The 16,931-nt window shown below is 36.5% G+C and overlaps 3 protein-coding genes across 6 annotated transcripts; 1 reads left to right on the forward strand and 2 right to left on the reverse strand.

Moving 5' to 3' along the window:
* Positions 1–240: 240 nt before the first annotated feature.
* Positions 241–4,791, reverse strand: LOC118059910 (uncharacterized). The gene is made up of 9 exons (XM_035072917.2): positions 4,604–4,791; positions 4,165–4,246; positions 3,936–4,058; positions 3,792–3,846; positions 3,542–3,673; positions 2,800–3,411; positions 2,547–2,693; positions 2,384–2,434; positions 241–2,298 (listed from the first exon to the last, which is right to left on the reverse strand). Exons 2-9 carry the CDS (start codon positions 4,242–4,244, stop codon positions 1,855–1,857), a joined length of 1,644 nt encoding a protein of 547 aa, XP_034928808.1. The 5' UTR covers positions 4,245–4,246; positions 4,604–4,791; the 3' UTR covers positions 241–1,854.
* A 2,572-nt stretch (positions 4,792–7,363) lies between these two features.
* LOC118059911 (deaminated glutathione amidase, chloroplastic/cytosolic) lies at positions 7,364–10,774 on the reverse strand. Its single transcript, XM_035072918.2, has 9 exons — positions 10,527–10,774; positions 10,264–10,400; positions 9,976–10,104; positions 9,725–9,783; positions 9,180–9,292; positions 9,001–9,093; positions 8,813–8,915; positions 8,479–8,561; positions 7,364–7,747 (listed from the first exon to the last, which is right to left on the reverse strand). The coding sequence occupies exons 1-9, from the start codon at positions 10,752–10,754 to the stop codon at positions 7,706–7,708; spliced, it is 987 nt and encodes a 328-aa protein (XP_034928809.1). The 5' UTR covers positions 10,755–10,774; the 3' UTR covers positions 7,364–7,705.
* Positions 10,775–11,794: 1,020 nt separating this feature from the next.
* LOC118059912 (probable protein phosphatase 2C 38) lies at positions 11,795–16,160 on the forward strand. 4 transcript variants are annotated; one of them, XM_035072921.2, is made up of 6 exons: positions 11,795–12,148; positions 12,338–12,750; positions 12,931–13,419; positions 14,654–15,036; positions 15,171–15,407; positions 15,571–16,160. In XM_035072921.2, the coding sequence occupies exons 3-6, from the start codon at positions 13,095–13,097 to the stop codon at positions 15,799–15,801; spliced, it is 1,176 nt and encodes a 391-aa protein (XP_034928812.1). In that variant the 5' UTR covers positions 11,795–12,148; positions 12,338–12,750; positions 12,931–13,094; the 3' UTR covers positions 15,802–16,160. The 4 variants fall into 4 exon arrangements, with proteins under 4 accessions (XP_034928812.1, XP_034928811.1, XP_034928810.1 ...); XM_035072920.2 differs by having other exon boundaries at positions 12,338–12,447; XM_035072919.2 differs by having other exon boundaries at positions 12,338–12,401.
* Positions 16,161–16,931: the final 771 nt, after the last annotated feature.

Consider the following 16,931-nt stretch of genomic DNA (forward strand, 5'->3'; position numbering starts at 1 on the left):
TACTAATATTAAAAATAAAATTTTAAAAATAAAAAATATATATTATTTTAAAACATAATCATTATTATAATAACAACACCAAATAGGCTTTAAGTTCAAGGAAATACATTAAGTATACGTGTGCGTGATTTTGAAAAATACTCTCATCTTCCATCTTCGTCAGGTAGTCACTCGAACTTCTAGTTAGTGCTAGAAAAATTAACTTAGAAATGTTTTTCATTTTGTAAATCAAGCAACGAGTTGGTATTATAAGGTCATATTTATAGAAAAAATATATTACAATAAAGGATAAAGCAACGCCAGAGTACATTAGGTTTCAAAGGTTGCAAAGTGAGGCATAAAACCTTCTTTAGAATGACAATAATCCAAGCCATACCAGACATTTTCAGGCACAAATCTTCTAAAATAGAACACATAAGAAACTGGTACTAAAGCACCGCTGCTCTCTTGATGGAGCACCTTGACCCAGCCCGGTCTCCAATCATCAGTACCAACTTTCTTAAGGTACAATGAGCACACACTTTGCTTCATGCACGTTCCACTTGCCTCAAACAAGTCTATGGCACATCTTTCAAATCCTCCATACGCACCGCCTTGTTTCTTAAAACCCTTTGGAGCATATAACAGCTTGGGGTTCTTTAGATGCTTCACTATGATCAAGTCCCCTGCAGAATCACTGAACCTAACACTGATGTGATCTTTAGTTTCAGCAGATGGAGCACAAGTTGTTTCAATCTCAATTGAATATGAACAGTTTTTTGATGACGATCCTTGGAGGGTGACATTCGTGGCATGGTTTAAAATGCTCAGAGAAGAAATTGTAATGGCTACAATGAAAAGGATCAGAGAGCTTGTTCTCCTCATCGAAAATTGCTGTCTTGGTTCTAGCTAGTCTTCGTGTCGAGCTCATGCATATATATTATTGGTTTTGCTAGGATATAAAGAAGAGGGGACATAAAGGATCACTAAAAATGGTTTTGCTTTCGATAAAGGCAGGCATTTGTGGCAGTGTAAATGGGCCACTTTGAGAAAGAAGAGGGGATCCCTTTCACTTTCAGCCGTGAAACGCTATCTTCTAACTGTTACAGATTCCGAGACTTGAAAAGAAATTCGGTGGCATCCCTTTCCAAAGATGGAACATAATTTTATTACGGGGCTATTTTAGATGCCTCTTGTCCTCCGAGTTAACAATGATATTACATCTCACTTACTGAGTTGTGGAGCCCATATGAAAATAGCCTCTTCTTTTCTTTTTCTCGGTCCTATACCACAGTATTGCGCTCTCACTTTTTCTTCTTTTTGAACAGCACGATTTAAGCTTCAAAAGTAGGTGAATTAGTGGTATTTTTCAATGATCCAGCTCTGGCACTAAAGCACATATTACTGCCTATAATTAGTCACGGGAAAGTGTCCATTTTCATCATAAATTAGGTTGGTTATACGCTTTAACCCTGAAAACAGAAAGAGAGTTAGGCACCTGATCCTGGTCTGCAAAGTAGACAGGCCTCCATAAGCACATCCGTCTCGGGCCTGAAGAGGCTTCAGACCCATGACTACCCATAATAGATATTTCTCCCTCTCAAAATTAATGGTTAGCGGCCTCAATTCACATCTCTCTCTCTCCTTGATGCACGTAAAATTAGTTGTTACTTCTATCAAAAAATAAAAAAACCTCGGGCCGGTATATCAGCCATACCGAGCTCAGTGGTCGATTCTAGCAAAGCAAGAGACGACCTTTGCCAACAATGAAGCAACGTGCAGCATTGCAAATAGCAATCCCATCCATTATTGCATCTAAGGCCCCTGCATGACAATATCAATTCCACCCACAGTTGTATCGTAAATCATGCCATGTTAACAATCAATCCTCCCTACTGATAAATCAAAGGTCAAAACCGTTTTTTCCCCAGCTCCATGTGATACAATATTCCCTTTGACATGGGAATCAACAGAATCCTTCAAAGCACCGAGGCGAGGCTGTCCTGAACACATAACAGCCCCTAACTTATCCTTGTGCAAGTGTTCATCGGCAGGCGTTTGACCAGGCAGAGTCTGGACAGTTTGCTCAGGTATCGCTTCAGTAGGAACTTCAGTGGCGTCCTCCTGGTCAGCCCCTCGACTATCATCATTGGGATGTGAAGGTTGAATATATTCTGATGGTTCAAGTAGGCACACTTGCTGCCCAGCTATTGCTGACAGAACAGTCTCCTTAAATCTGGCCATGTCAGCACTCATTTTCTCCATGTAAAACATCACCATATCTTTACGCAATTCGGCGAGTTCTTTATTCTTTGCAACCTGCAGCACGAAACAAATCCCAATTGTCAATGCTTGTTTATATTGGTAGATGATGCATCATAGAAGGGAGCATCTTACAACTCACCGTAACACTGTGTGATGCCATAGCAGAAACACCTCTCGTAACCAGTTCAACCTATTTGTCATGAAAAAAGAGAAGTTGTTTATAAAAGAAATTCTTGAGTTTGCAAGATGCTTAGTAGGGTAAATGGAAAGCACGAATTTGAGAAAGGTGCTCTAATGCCTACCTTATCACTGTCCATACCTCCAAGCTTGTATACCTTCTCAAACACGAGACTTTTGGCATCTTCATCCCAATCACAAATCCGAGGTGCTAGTCCACTTGCTCTTGGTAATTTAATTTGGCCAACATTGACATGCTCCAAGTAAAAGATCTACACAAAAATGCAAGTGTAACTATAGAGAAGCAAGATCACAACTAATTTGAAGTTGTGCGCATTAGTAGTCTATAAACGAACCCACCAACCAATACAATCATACCTCTAAAATGAGAAGACACCCAGTCAGCCGCTTAGCTTTGCTAGGCACAAAATCGGTCTCGCTATATTTCTTAATTCCACTAACAAGGCCCTCCAAAGCATATTTTGCCCAATTGAGAGCACAGACAATTGAGAGATTTTTCAAGATGCCAAAGCATGATGGGCTGACATATACAGATGTGCTAGGCCGTATCACAGTAGAAATGGCATACAGAAGGAATTTTGCTTGAAACTCAGGACTGGCAGGGATTGAAGCCAGACTATCCCCCAGCTGACCAGCATGAATTCGATCTGAACCAAGGTTGTACGTCATGCGGGCATCCTCGTCGTTTCCAATAAATTGCTCCACGCTAAGCCCAGACGATGGCAGACCCAACAGCCACTCGACTCCACCAGGAGTTAATTTCAATCTCCCTCCATGAACCTCTAACTCACAAGATTGTATGTCAAACCTGGCAGCAAGATCTTCAATCACTTGGAACTTCCTTTTTTGCTTTTTAATATGCAAGAGCCCAGCAAGTCCAAGAGCATTAACTGCTTGAATCTGATCTTGATCAAACATTTTGACAACTGCTGCAAACTTTCTCAACGAACACCGGGAATCAAGATATGCCTGGATGGTCAAAAGAACCATTAAAAAGTTATGGCACTTAGGCTTTGCCCAAGATCAAAATTAAAAATCATATTTGGATAACTAGTTAAATCTTCATAATTTTCAGCAGGCAAGCCCCAACCCAAATTACCTTCTTTGGTGCTTCAGGGCGCTCACCTCTCTCTTTTACATGATTTTTCCAAGCATCTTTCACTGCATCTTGGAATGGTCTCTTCTCCTCCTCTGGGAGTGACTTCCATTGCTTTGCGACATTCTTTGGAGCCTGAATCCAAACCCCCCACCCCCAACCGATAAACCAGTAAACACAATTGAAATATTCTGTTGAAGCAGTCGTGACATCTAAATTTCACGCAGAAAAGCTTACTTCAAACTTCTTGTACCTTCAATTTCTTCTTCCCCCCATTTTCCCTCTCTCCATCCAATCCTTTGCTCAAGCTAGAATCACAAACACTCATCATAGTTAACACAAACAAAATACAAGTTGCCTAATAAAGGGATCAACTTTTTATTCCTCACAAACTCACTAATATTCAATGAAGCTGTTGTGAGGCCGCTTTTTTGACGTGCAGGATTCGTCCACCTCTATTTCATTTGCATTCTGCTTGCGTTTCTCAAGGGAATTGCATTGTGCTCCAGTCTGCGAGGCACTGGGATACAGTAAACACAAAAATATGCCAAGTAATCATTGTTAGAAACACCTCAAAGCACCGGTTTTAAGTGAAACAACCAGCTATTCAATAGATTTTAACAAACCTTGGCTCTGCATTATCGGAACTTGATGCAGCCGCTGCATAAACACTTGGACTTTCTTGGGAATCTTCACCACCATCCATCACTGTGATGATTAACATCGCCGTTAAAATAATTTTTCAAATAAAAAGCTTATCTCATTTCAGTTTCATGCATTTATTCTCATAAATTCAGTTATTTCTGACAAAAAACAGCTTAAGGCGACGTTAATGCAATTCAAAAAACAATAAGAAATCCACAATTTGAATTACACTCTGCATTAAAGCATGAACAAAGAAATCCCTCAAAAGAAAAACCCGCAAATCAAAACGTAATTAACTATAAAACCCATGTTTATTTAGCGAAATTAAAGTGATTGAACATGTATCCAGAAAGGAAACGTGACACGAGAAGGACCTAATGATATTTGAGCAGCCAGTTTGCTATATAAGAAAACACGCACCTGGTATATTAGAGGAGAAGGTGGCGCACGGTGAAGAGCAGACAGCGAAAGCATCTGAAAACAAAAGTGAGAGTCCAGTCGAATGAATCTCAGTTTCAGTGTTTTTGCGAAAACGAAAGCCCTCTGCTGATACATTCGTGACCCGGAGGCCATTTGTCGTTCGTCATTGCGCTAGTTTTTACAGTTTATTTTGAACAGGTAGATTTAATAAAAAAAATATTAATTTATTTTTTTAATTAAGATTTAGATGATTTTGTTTATTAAATAAGTATTATTAGAATTATAGTTAATATATAATATACTACTAAACAGATTACTCTTGAATGACACGTCATCGGGAATCACAATCTTAGCCCTTGGGAATGCCAATTTGTCCCGGCCCAGCAGGTAACCGCTCCGATCCGTCCGGAAAACAAGTTCCTGTGCCCAGACCCATACGAGCCACATCCCAGCCCAAGCAAAATCTTTTTAGTTTTATCAGTAGTGGGCCATTGATGGGGCCTCGGGCCACCACCTCTGCTCCCCATTCGACAAAATAAATTGCTTTTAGGTGATTTTTATAGGTCTTGCTTTTGCTTCGGTGGTTGTCAAGTAGCGATCCATGAATAAGACTTGGATATTTATCTATTGTTTTTTATGGTTCCTAATCTCAACGGTTGAATAGTCGTTTTTTAAATAATTAAAAGGAACGTCGATGGAGCCTCGAACTGCCATCTGTATTCCCTGTTGAGCTAGATGTATAGTTTTTAGATGATTTTTGTAGGTCCAGCTTTCGTTTTTAGGTAGCAATCCATTATTTAGATTTGAAGATTTGATATATTTTATTATTATTCCTGGTTCGAACATTTTAGTAATATTTTCTTATTTTTCAAACAACTAAATAGCAGTTTTTATTTTTCATTGTTATATGTATGTTAAATCAATATACTATATTTTGTTTCATGCCAAAAGCACACCTTCATAACTCCAAATTCCCCAATATATTATAGCTCATCATGTAATACAATTATACACCAGCCATCATATAAATTACCTAAGAATTATTACAATATTGTTTGTTCTTGTGTTTCAAAAGTATTTTTTTAAAATTTTAAATTTATTTTATTTTTATTTTTACTTCAAATTAATATTTTTTTTTTTGTATTTTTAAATCATTTTGATCCACTGATTTCAAAAATGATTTTAAAAAATAAAAAAAAATATCATTTTGATACATTTTCCAAGTGAAATGTATTTTGAAAAGCAACCGCAATCACGCTTCAAAACATGTTTAATTCTAGCACGAGTCATAAAAGGTACATCCAAAGATTTAGCCCATGAGAAAAGACGGGTTTGCCCTTCTCTATTTTTTTTTATGAGGGTTAATTAGGTCTTTTCTTGGGTTTTATATACTATTTATTAATTTAATTGAGGGTACTAGGGTTTTTTTTTTCCTGACAAATTGAAATTACTTGATTGCGTTTTAAAGATAAAATATTAAAATTTTGGAAACACTTACGTCACCTTAACCATTTTTTATGTTAGGTTAAAATTTTCTTGGTTCGCGGTGTGGTGCCAGTTACCAATACAGATTTAATTGAGTTGTTTTTGTGGATCACTTTTCTAGATTTATTATTTTTTTGTGATCTTTAATATTTGATTCATCACAATTGACTTTTATAATTTATCCCGGTATGGGTTCCATAGGGTTATCATATTTTTCTCCATTGAATCGTGAATTTTACAGGTTTATCATAATTGATTCGGGTCAATTCAATATGCCACAATCTCAATATATTTTTATTAAATAATATGTCATCCAATATATTAATATTCGAGTATTTTAGAAGTTTTTATTTATCTAGCATGCATTAAATTTTTTACTTCTTAATATCTTTATATTTTTTTAAGACTAGAAAAAAATGATTTAACTACTGTGAAACATAGGTCAAAAAACTAGTTGTCTATGTACAGGATAGAAAATGGAGCTAGAAGGATAAAAAACTTTGGGTTAACATGTTAGAAAAAATCAACCCATCCCTAGTTCAATGAAGAAACCGTTTGGGAACGTGATTGAAATCGCGTTTCCAAAAAATTCAATTTTTTTTTTGCTAAAATTTAATATGATTTGTATGTTTTAAATTGTTTTGATGTGCTGATGTCAAAAATAATTTTTAAAAAATAAAAAAAATTATTAATATGTATTTTGGTACGAAAATTTATTTGAAAAACAACTATTACCATACTGCTAAACATACTTGAAAACCTACACTTAAACCGGGGTATACTTGTTCCGGTCCAAAGCAACGGGAGGAAAGCAAAAACGCAATCCTGCCTGCTACCAATCTCTTAAGACAAGCCTATTGTTGCAAAGACGCCTTGTTTGTTGTTATGAATGACCACTCAATTTGGCATTACGTGACTTTAGCACCCTCGTTATATTCTGGAGTCTCTTCTATTACAGTAGCCTCTTTCACTACAATGCTGTCAAAATTCGGATTAATTCGTCTTCAAAGTTCAAACTATGGATTATAGAGAACAAATCACAGAGACATGTCCGCTGATAAATGAGACGACCGGTCCTTGAAACATACAACAGCAGGAGTCTGATGCAGCTTGTCAGATTATCTGGACAAAAGTGCACGCGCTTGGAAGGGCATAATTTTCAACAATCATAGAGATGCAGATTCCAGAAGTCGATGGGCTTTCATTGCAAACGAAAGCCCTTTTATGCCTTCTCCTTCAAACCCCTTTACACATCAGGAGTTGCAAACTTGCAAGTTGCAACCATAATCAACAACATTTACTTGACATATCCACAATAACAGATGGAAATGTTACATTCAAATCCTTGCATGAAGTATCGAAGTATTCGATGAATATTTTGTTGTCCCCGACAGTATACAGATGTGATTAAAAAGGTGAGCATAATTTAAGCAGGCATGCTCACTGACAAATGGCGTCTGAACTTATTTCCAAATTCCAACTTATTCTTAACTACTGTATCATCCTAGCAAGAATATAGATGACTGTTCCTTGAATCATATGGTACAGCATGAATTCGATGCGAGTTGGCATGTTGTCTGGATAATAGCATAGATGGACGGGCACAATCTTCAACAATCATAAAGATGTAGATTTCCAGAACTCGATAGGCTTTCTTTGCTGGAAGTATAAGAGATTGCATTTCTTTACAAACAGGAAAACTCGCATAAATAGAATGATGCACACACCCACACATCATTGTACCATGGATTCACATGCACAACTTTTAAAGCATTAATGTACAAAAGACTCTCAAGAGACCACACACACTGACACCTGCATCTATGTAAGCGCAGGACACATGCATGCATACCAAGCTGAGTTAGAGTATACAGATGCTCACAAGCTCTAATTCTAGCAGTGGAGGATGGACATGGCCCACATGGGGGAGGCCAGTTGCTAGACTAACAGGCGATACCAGGCACTATGTAGCGCAGGCACATTAGGTTAGATCCTGAGTAGGATATAGTTCAACATCAAACCAACCCAGCATGATAGACACAGAGCCCCGGCATGCCACAATTCACATCTAGAATTCCACAATTTCAGGCGAATCAAATAAATCAAGCACAAGCACCAAAACCAGCAGCGTGGACCTGGTCCATAATTTAAGTGCTTGTCCCTAACCTCCAAAGCAGATAGCCCATCAAATCCAGGCTCAACTGTGCAATATGCATGTCTTTCCACATCAAATCTCTCGGAGGCTTGGGCTACTATTGAGACCTAGAGGGCTGTCTTGCTATTTCAACACACCCGTGTTTGGTATTTCTTCCCCTCCAAATTTAGTTGCCTTAAGTACTTGTTAACTTTTAATCAGCCTCATATCCTAGAATTGAACAGGATAAAGTTACCTTAGCAATTGGTATTTTTGCTCGTACTGAATCAATCAATGAAAAATCAATATCAGCCACAGCAATCCCTGTTGAAATGCGATCTGCAAAGTAAAAGAGAATCAAATTGGTAATCAGTAAATTCATCAAACAAGCTAATGGGCTATAAACCAAAGTACACAGCTCATACTTTAAAAGCACCACAAGCTAGAGAAGAAGAAAGGAGAATGGGAAATTATCGAAGAGTCCATTGGATGAAAAAAAAAAACATGTAATGCAAATAGAAATGCATTCACAATAGACTCTTCACTCAAGGATAAGAAGAAGCACTAGAATGAGAGACATTAATTCTCACCAGGCAACCGACCAACAACAGTTCCCCAAGGATCAATTATTAACGTGTCACCATAGCTTTCTCTTTTATCATTATGCTTTCCAGCTTGTGCAGCAGCTATTACCTGATAAAGGGGAAAGAGAATTATTACCAAGCTTGCATGGTTGACCCAAAATCATAATTCTGCTAAGATAAAAATGAATTCATACATAGCATTGAGTCTCAATTGCACGAGCACGAAGCAAAATCTCCCAGTGTGCCTGGCCAGTTATTTTTGTAAAAGCAGAAGGTACCAATAAAATCTGCAAATTATAATAAATGCTTCATGTTTTACATGATAAATCATAAAAGTCAAGCTATACCAGAGAGTATAAAAATTGAATTATACCTGGGCTTTGTGCTGGAACCTGAGCTGCTGGTATAACTCTGGGAACCTCAGATCATAGCAAACTGATAAACCCAGGCGTCCAACAGGGCTGTCGACTGAAACTATATCCTTCCCTGGATACATAATTAATATAGATCAGTTAGTCCCAGAAACTTGTGTGAAAAAGCACTTATTAGGAACAAGGGATATGAAAATGCTCCTAGAAGCACGTGAAAATTTTACGAATGCATTACACATGGCTAATTCTTAGTAGAAAACTCTATGAATCCAAATATTTGGATCAAAGAAAAATAAAGCATTAGAAGGTCTTCATCAAGATAATCCAGAAAGCATGCCACGTTAGGCATATTGGCTGGCAGTGACTTGTTTTGCCATAGATTTGCAGGTATGAGGTTACAGAAGCACAAACGTCAAAAGTGAACCAATAAAATGCTATTTTATACCAGTCAGAAACATTTCTAGAGTGAACCAAATGCAGGTGCTGGCAGGTGATAAGATAATTGTTCATTCAACATGCAATTCAGACACGCGGATGAAGAGCTCACCAGGTTCTGTAAAGCTGCTTTCCTTGTATACCCGTCCACCAGGAACATCCACATCAAACCTTAATTTAGAAAGAAAACTTTTATTTAGCTCCCAGATGGATAAATTAAACCATGATATGCACGAATTAATATAAAAGAAAGAATCGACATAAAAACTTCGAGCGAGCAATACTCATACACTCATATACACTAAAGAACTACAGTGATAAGGGGAGAAGCATCACAACAAAACCTAGAGTTAACCATCTTACAAGTGTATTTTACTATAACTGCTTCTTATACTCCCACAGTCATCAATGATAACATGCGTGTTGCGCAAGTGTGCATCGTCAGATCCTCTCTCTTGGAATCCTCCAAGGGACAACCAAATGCCGGACTCCCTGCAATCCAAAAGACCAATCCACTTACAATTCAATAACCATAACCATAAAGCAATAAGAAAATTCTAATATTGTGCCAGAAAATAATATGATGATCAATGTCTATCACCTAAAAATAAAATCACAAAGCAGGGAAAATAAAGCAAAATCATATATTACCTCGCCAATGAACAATACTGTTGCATAATCGGTCCATCCAAAGGCTCCGCAATGTTAACGCTTTCCCCATCCTTGTCCGCGATGAAAGAAAAACTTTCCGGGAAACAAACCAATTTTGCCCCTTCTGCCACTGCTTCCTTCACATTACAACCCCAACCCCCAAAAAAAATAAATTAGCAGAGGAATGCTAAGCACAGTCGGAACAAAAATAAGTATAATAATAACAAAACTGTGTGCTAATGAGAAATCAAAAGCGAGTTTACTTTGACGAGGCGAGAGCAGGTTGCGAAATTGGCAGCCAGGTCGTTGATTGACGTCATCTGAGCTGCAGCCACTCGGACTGAGTTGGATGCCATGGCTGGCTCGCTGGAAATGGTGGCACGTGATTGAACGGTCAGTGAGGTGAAGCGCGCGTGGCGTATCGGACAGGGAAGAGTTCTGTTGCTGTTTAGCTTGACGAAAAAGCGGTAGTTGTGAAGACAAAATGGCATCGTTTGGTTTGAAAGAAAAAGATCTTTCGGTGATGCTAGCTGAGAAAACAGAATTTGTTTTCTTTTTGCATTTTTGTCCTTGTTGTTTTGGTTAGTTTTCATAATGGTTCTATTTACTGATCTTGGCCCCCGAGGAGAGGAGTCTTTGCATTTGGCTATAATTATTTGGGCCATGCTGTAATTTCCTTTTATTTAATTTGATTAAAAAAATATCATTTAAAAAAAGATAATAAAAAAAAAAAACATGTCACTCATGGCCGAGACTATAATATTTATGAGAAAATACGTAAAAACTATAATCTTATTTAAAATTATGACTTTGATAGGAATCTTTTATATGTTTTCAATGAATATGAGATTTCTTTTCTGTTTCTCTTTGTAGAAATACTTAAAATCTCAATTTCATTAAACTCCCGGTAAGATTCATTGTCAAAAAATTAACATCACATGCTTGAATGTTTCCTTTTTTAAAATTAAATTATACTTGGTGTGTGTTTATATTATGGTAAAAAAATATTTTTTATTTAAAAATATATTAAAATACTTTTTAATTTTTAATATTAGCACTTCAAAATTATTGAAATATACTAAAAATATATTTATTTGATATTTTTTATTTCAAAAAACAGCCAGACACAAGTGAAATCGTTTAAGTAGCTTTCACTGTCAAAATAAATATTTTTCATTGTTTTATAAATGTATGAAATGTTATTTTTTGGCTTATTATAAGTGCTCCTGACTTTCAACTTTTTTTTAAAAAAATCAAGTATATACAAGAACCATCTTATCAATCCATTTCAACATGTTTTAAAACCAATAATAATCATTATCATCAATTCAACTTTCAAATATATATTTTTTTAAAAATAAAAATACAAAAATAAAAATAAATACAAAAGAAAACCAACCTTAATCATTTTCTTTTTTACCTTTACTATAAAAGGAGAAAAGAAGATGAGCAAAAGTTGCCTGAAATGATGGTTAGTTGCAAGGTCAAGGTCAAAACCCTCCCACGAGGCAAGTAAATTAGAAAAACAAAAACTGAAGAAAAAAAAAAACTGAAAATCACAGCTTAATAAGCCCATTGAGGAATCAGAGAAGACGACCTTCTTATCATGGATTTCCATTAAAACCCAAGATTCGCTGTATAGATAATTACAGTCCTCTCTTTCCTTAACCAATCACAACTCCACAATCTCTCTGTCTCTGTCTTTCTCTCTCTAGATCTACTTTTAATACAACCTTATTTTTTGTTAGAACATCTAAAATCCCTTCCCTTGGGTTCTCTCATCTAGTAAATCCTTCAAAGTTTAGGCCTTTTAGCTTTTATTTTAAGGCTTCTGCATTGAAGGATCATAAAGTTTTGTTCTTTGCCCTTTGAAATTGATGACAAGGTATGCTCAGGAACTTTTTTGATTCTCAAAAAAGAAGAAAAAAAAATTGTATGCAATTCCTTTATCCAATTTTACTACAAACCCATGTCAAATTTGATTCCTTCAAGGGTATTTGGTCTCGAGACATAATTTTTAATTGCTTGGACAGTACCCATTATCTGTTTTTTTTCCGTTTGTTTTATGTTTCAGGTTGGTGGTGTCTGCAATTTGATTGACCAGAATCCCTCAAGGCAACTACATATAGATTCCCGAGGTGTGTTAAAGAATTATCGTCGGATAGTTTATAATGTACCATGATTGTAAGTTTTGGGTCTTTTTCATTTCATGCCTCTTAATCATTAAAATGTTCGATTTGATGGTGCTTGCATTTGATAATTGTCTCAAAATTGAAACTTCTCTCTCAAATATCGTGGCCATGCCATGACGACATAATTTTGGTTTTGCATGTCCTAAACTCCGCATAATGCAGTTTATGGATGTGCAAATTCACTTGGTTTACTAGATTGATGGTGTGTTGAAATTTGAATTTTTGTTAAGCCCATATTGTGCAGTTTCTGGACCTGCACAGAAATGAGTTTGTTGTATCTTGAATCTCTGATGAGGTAATGCTTCTTGCGTTTTGGTTCCTCCCTAAATGTCATGCTATGTAGTTTATGCACAATTCATCATTTGTTGTATTGTGAAATACTTGTCAGATGTATGGCCCGTGGATTTACATACAAAATCATCAATGCAAGTTTTTGGACATACTCGTTGGTTTCATAATAGTGTACCCTCTGCAGATTAATGGTGTCTGCATTCAATGCGGGTTTGATTTCTGATACATCTGTTGCGGGATTAGAGATTGGTGAGAAACAAGATCCAAGAACAGTCTCTTATATACTTATTGATACTGATTCGTGGAATAGTTTGATTTCTGGGTTATTTGGGAGAGAATATGTGAGTGATGGTTTCAATGTCATTGATGAGAATTGTTTCACCCTGTTGGAAGCCTTCCGTCGAGGGTGAAAATTCAAGTAATGGTGGGGATGCTGCTGGTAGAGCTGAGGGCTTGTTATGGTACAAAGATTCAGGTCAGCATGTTAATGGGGAATTTTCAATGGCAGTAATTCAAGCGAACAATCTATTGGAAGACTATAGTCAACTTGAATCGGGGCCAATGAGCTCAGTTGACCCAGGTCCTCAAGGAACATTTGTAGGAGTCTATGATGGCCATGGAGGTCCAGAAGCTGCCCGGTTTGTAAATGAACGCCTTTTTGAAAACATCAAGAGTAAGTTTTTATTACTCGTCTATGATGAACTTCATTCTTATTCAAATGGTTGTATCATGTCATTCATGGAATCCCAGTCTGGTCTGTTGATTTTTCTATGATTGTTCCATGATTATCACTGTTGAAATCTAGTTTTGCATGTATGGTAATGATTTGTTTTCCATTCATCTTGATGTTTGGGCTATTTGGAAGTTCATGAATATGATAGATAATTGCTCTTTGTGTTTTACCCTCTCAAATACTATACATCCACCATCAAGATTCCTCTGGGGCCACATTTTCTTGAAAAACCTGCTTTTGCATGATCAGGTTAAAACAAAATTATCTAAGTGATTTTTGGATATTTTAAAGAATCTTTTTACTTGGATTTCGATCAGGGACAGAGAGAAGTTTCAGAATATGCGCAAGTTATATAAGATTAATGGAAATTCAAAAATTTTGTCAGCTGGAAAGATCTTTTCTAGATATATATATGTTGTATTAGATTGACGGAAAGTCAAAAACTAACTCCAACTTAAACAATCTTTTTAGAATAATGACAATGGATGCATCAACTCCTTCATGTTCTGAGCTTGAAACTTCATTTTCTTGTTACTGCACCTCCTTTACAATGAGTTGCTAGAGTACTTGTTATTGCCATAATTGATAATGCAGACTGCCTTTCCAATGTCATTGGTGTATTATACTCTCCCTGTCCCTCTCTATCAGTGTGGATGTTTTATTATTTTCTGGATATGTGGATTGTGGATTTTGGGGTATTGTTCAATTTCAGTGGAGAGTCTTGGGTGGTTGTGCAGAAGGTGGCAGACTAATTGTTCTGACTTGGTTTTGGGGTATTTCTGTTGGTTCTGGAGGAGGAAAGAGTTTAGGACTTCATGGTTTTGCATCTTCCGTGCTGTTTTTTGTTGTACTTGGTCAGAGTGTTCAGAAATTTATTCTCTCTGAAACAATTGTTATGGGAGTGGATAGTTTTTCTTTCTTCCCTGTGGTGTCGGGCTTCAGGTGCTTTTAGGGGTGTTTCCTAATTTGATATCGAGTGGGATTGGGCTGGTTTATTATGAATGGTTTTCTTTTCTGAGTTTCCTTTCTTTGGAGGATAGCTTATTCTCCTTCAAGTTTTTCTATTTGTTTGGTTGATGTCTTAATACAATTTTCTTTTATCCAAAAAAAAACTTTTCTGCCTAGTTTAACTTCCTGTTTATATAGCTAATGCACATGTTTACTGACTTGACAGCTATTCATGGTGCAGAATTCACGTCGGAAAACAATGGAATGTCAGCAGATGTTATCAACAAAGCATTTTTGGCAACAGAAGATGAATTTCTCTCTCTAGTGAAGAACCAGTGGCTACATAAGCCACAGATTGCTTCTGTTGGTGCGTGTTGTTTGGTAGGTGTAGTATGCAGTGGTGTTCTCTACATTGCAAATGCAGGAGATTCCCGGGCAGTGTTAGGAAGATTGGAAAGGGCCATTAAGGAGATCAAAGCAGTTCAGTTATCATATGAACATAATGCAAGTATAGAATCTGTGAGAGAGGAGTTGCATTCATTGCACCCCGATGATCCACATATTGTTGTTCTAAAGAACAAGGTTTGGCGCGTGAAGGGTCTGATTCAGGTGACCTTTTCTATGTTCCACTAGGTTCCTGGACTTTTCTTATTATTTCTATGATGATAAATTGGTGGCATTTTATATTCTTGATTATTGATACTACGATCTAATCTATTGGCAAATCTTTGTTTCTTCCACAGATCTCAAGATCTATAGGTGATGCCTATTTGAAAAGGGCGGAGTATAACAGAGAGCCTCTGTTAGCTAAATTTAGATTGCCTGAACCCTTCAATAAACCGATTCTTAAAGCTGAGCCAACAATTTTAGTGCAGAAACTCTACCCTGAAGATCAGTTTCTTATCTTTGCATCAGATGGCCTGTGGGAGCACCTAAGCAATCAGGAGGCAGTTGACTTTGTCCACAGCTGTCCACGTAATGTAGGATTGCTGTTTATGATTTCAACTTTATTTTGCCTTCATGTCACTTGCTGTGTTTATGGCTGTCTGTAATCATGTTCAGGGAACGATGACTTCTTTGAACTTTCAGAATCATCCTTTCCTCTGCTTATGAAGAGACCTCAACTTGTCCTTGTTTTTGCAGGGTGTTGCAAGGAAACTTCTCAAAGCTGCACTCCGTGAAGCAGCAAAGAAAAGAGAAATGAGGTATTCAGACTTGAAAAAGATTGACCGTGGTGTCAGGAGACATTTTCATGACGATATCACAGTCATAGTTTTGTTTCTTGATTCGAATCTTGTCAGCCGCAGCTCCTTCCGCGGGCCCCTAATTTCCATCAAGGGAGGTTATGGTGTCTCTGGAAATGGCAACACTTAGCTCGAGAATTCCTGCACTCTATCCCCATTTCTTCGTTTGTATTGAGAAACAATTTTTTCTTTGAAGAGGAGAGAGCTTAAAGAATTACCCCCTTGTTTTTTCAATTGTATAGCCACGCATCTCAGAAACCTACTTTAATTTGTTGAAAGACCTACTTAGGTAAGTATAGTTGATGCCATGACAGAGAGATACCTAAGCAAAAAACCTTTGTTAGTAGCTGTCTGGTTGTTGGCATATGATACTTGATAATCTATAGTCTTCCTCGACTGCCTTGAGAACTAGAAAAAATAACCCCGTTTAGAGTGAAGTTCACAATATTGTTCAGTTTTAGTTCACAGAGTTTTCGTTTTTTGTGTGAATCTGGGTCTGCCATCTGTCCTTTTTCAAGCTTTCCTTGACTAGTACTCTAATCGGAAACTATTGCGTGTCGTCTGATTGTGCTTCTCTTTTTCTTAACCGCGGGAATCCTGGGGCTAGCTTTTGCATCCCGGAGACTAATGTATGAATTTTCTTTTAATCAACTTTATCACCATCTCCTGTTGCTTTCTGCCGAAATGATATATGATAAAGTGGGGAGTAAATCCACTTGCTTGTCACAATCTCCCAAATCATTTTTTTTTAAATAGCATAAAGAAATATTCAGTTATTATTAAGATTAATTCAGTGTTATTTAAATTAACTTAGATATGTAAAAAAAAAAAAACTTGATGATTGTTTGAATGTTAAAAAAAATTCACGACGGTAATTTTTTAAAATATTAAAAGAAAAATATATTGAATTTAATTTAAATTAACTCATGTTAACATGTCATATCCGTAATTTATATCGTGAGGTTGACATAACCATATAGAAATTCAATCCAAAAAAATTATAAAATTCAATTCTCAATCAACGCAATATTAAAGGGTAAAATTTATAAAAATAATTAAAAAATATCAAAAAATAAACAACTCGAGTCAATCCGCTAAACATTAAACTCGGTTTATGTGATTGAGACATCTTTATAAAAAAAAATTTACAAAACTTAATTTTTAATTGATATAATATTAAGAGGTAAAAATAAAATAAAAATCAATTAAATCAAAAAAAAAAAAAAAAAGGCCTCAGGCTTGTACATGATTTTATAATCC

The sequence above is a fragment of the Populus alba genome, chromosome 10 (assembly GCF_005239225.2).
Source record: "Populus alba chromosome 10, ASM523922v2, whole genome shotgun sequence".
Classification (NCBI taxonomy): domain Eukaryota; kingdom Viridiplantae; phylum Streptophyta; class Magnoliopsida; order Malpighiales; family Salicaceae; genus Populus; species Populus alba.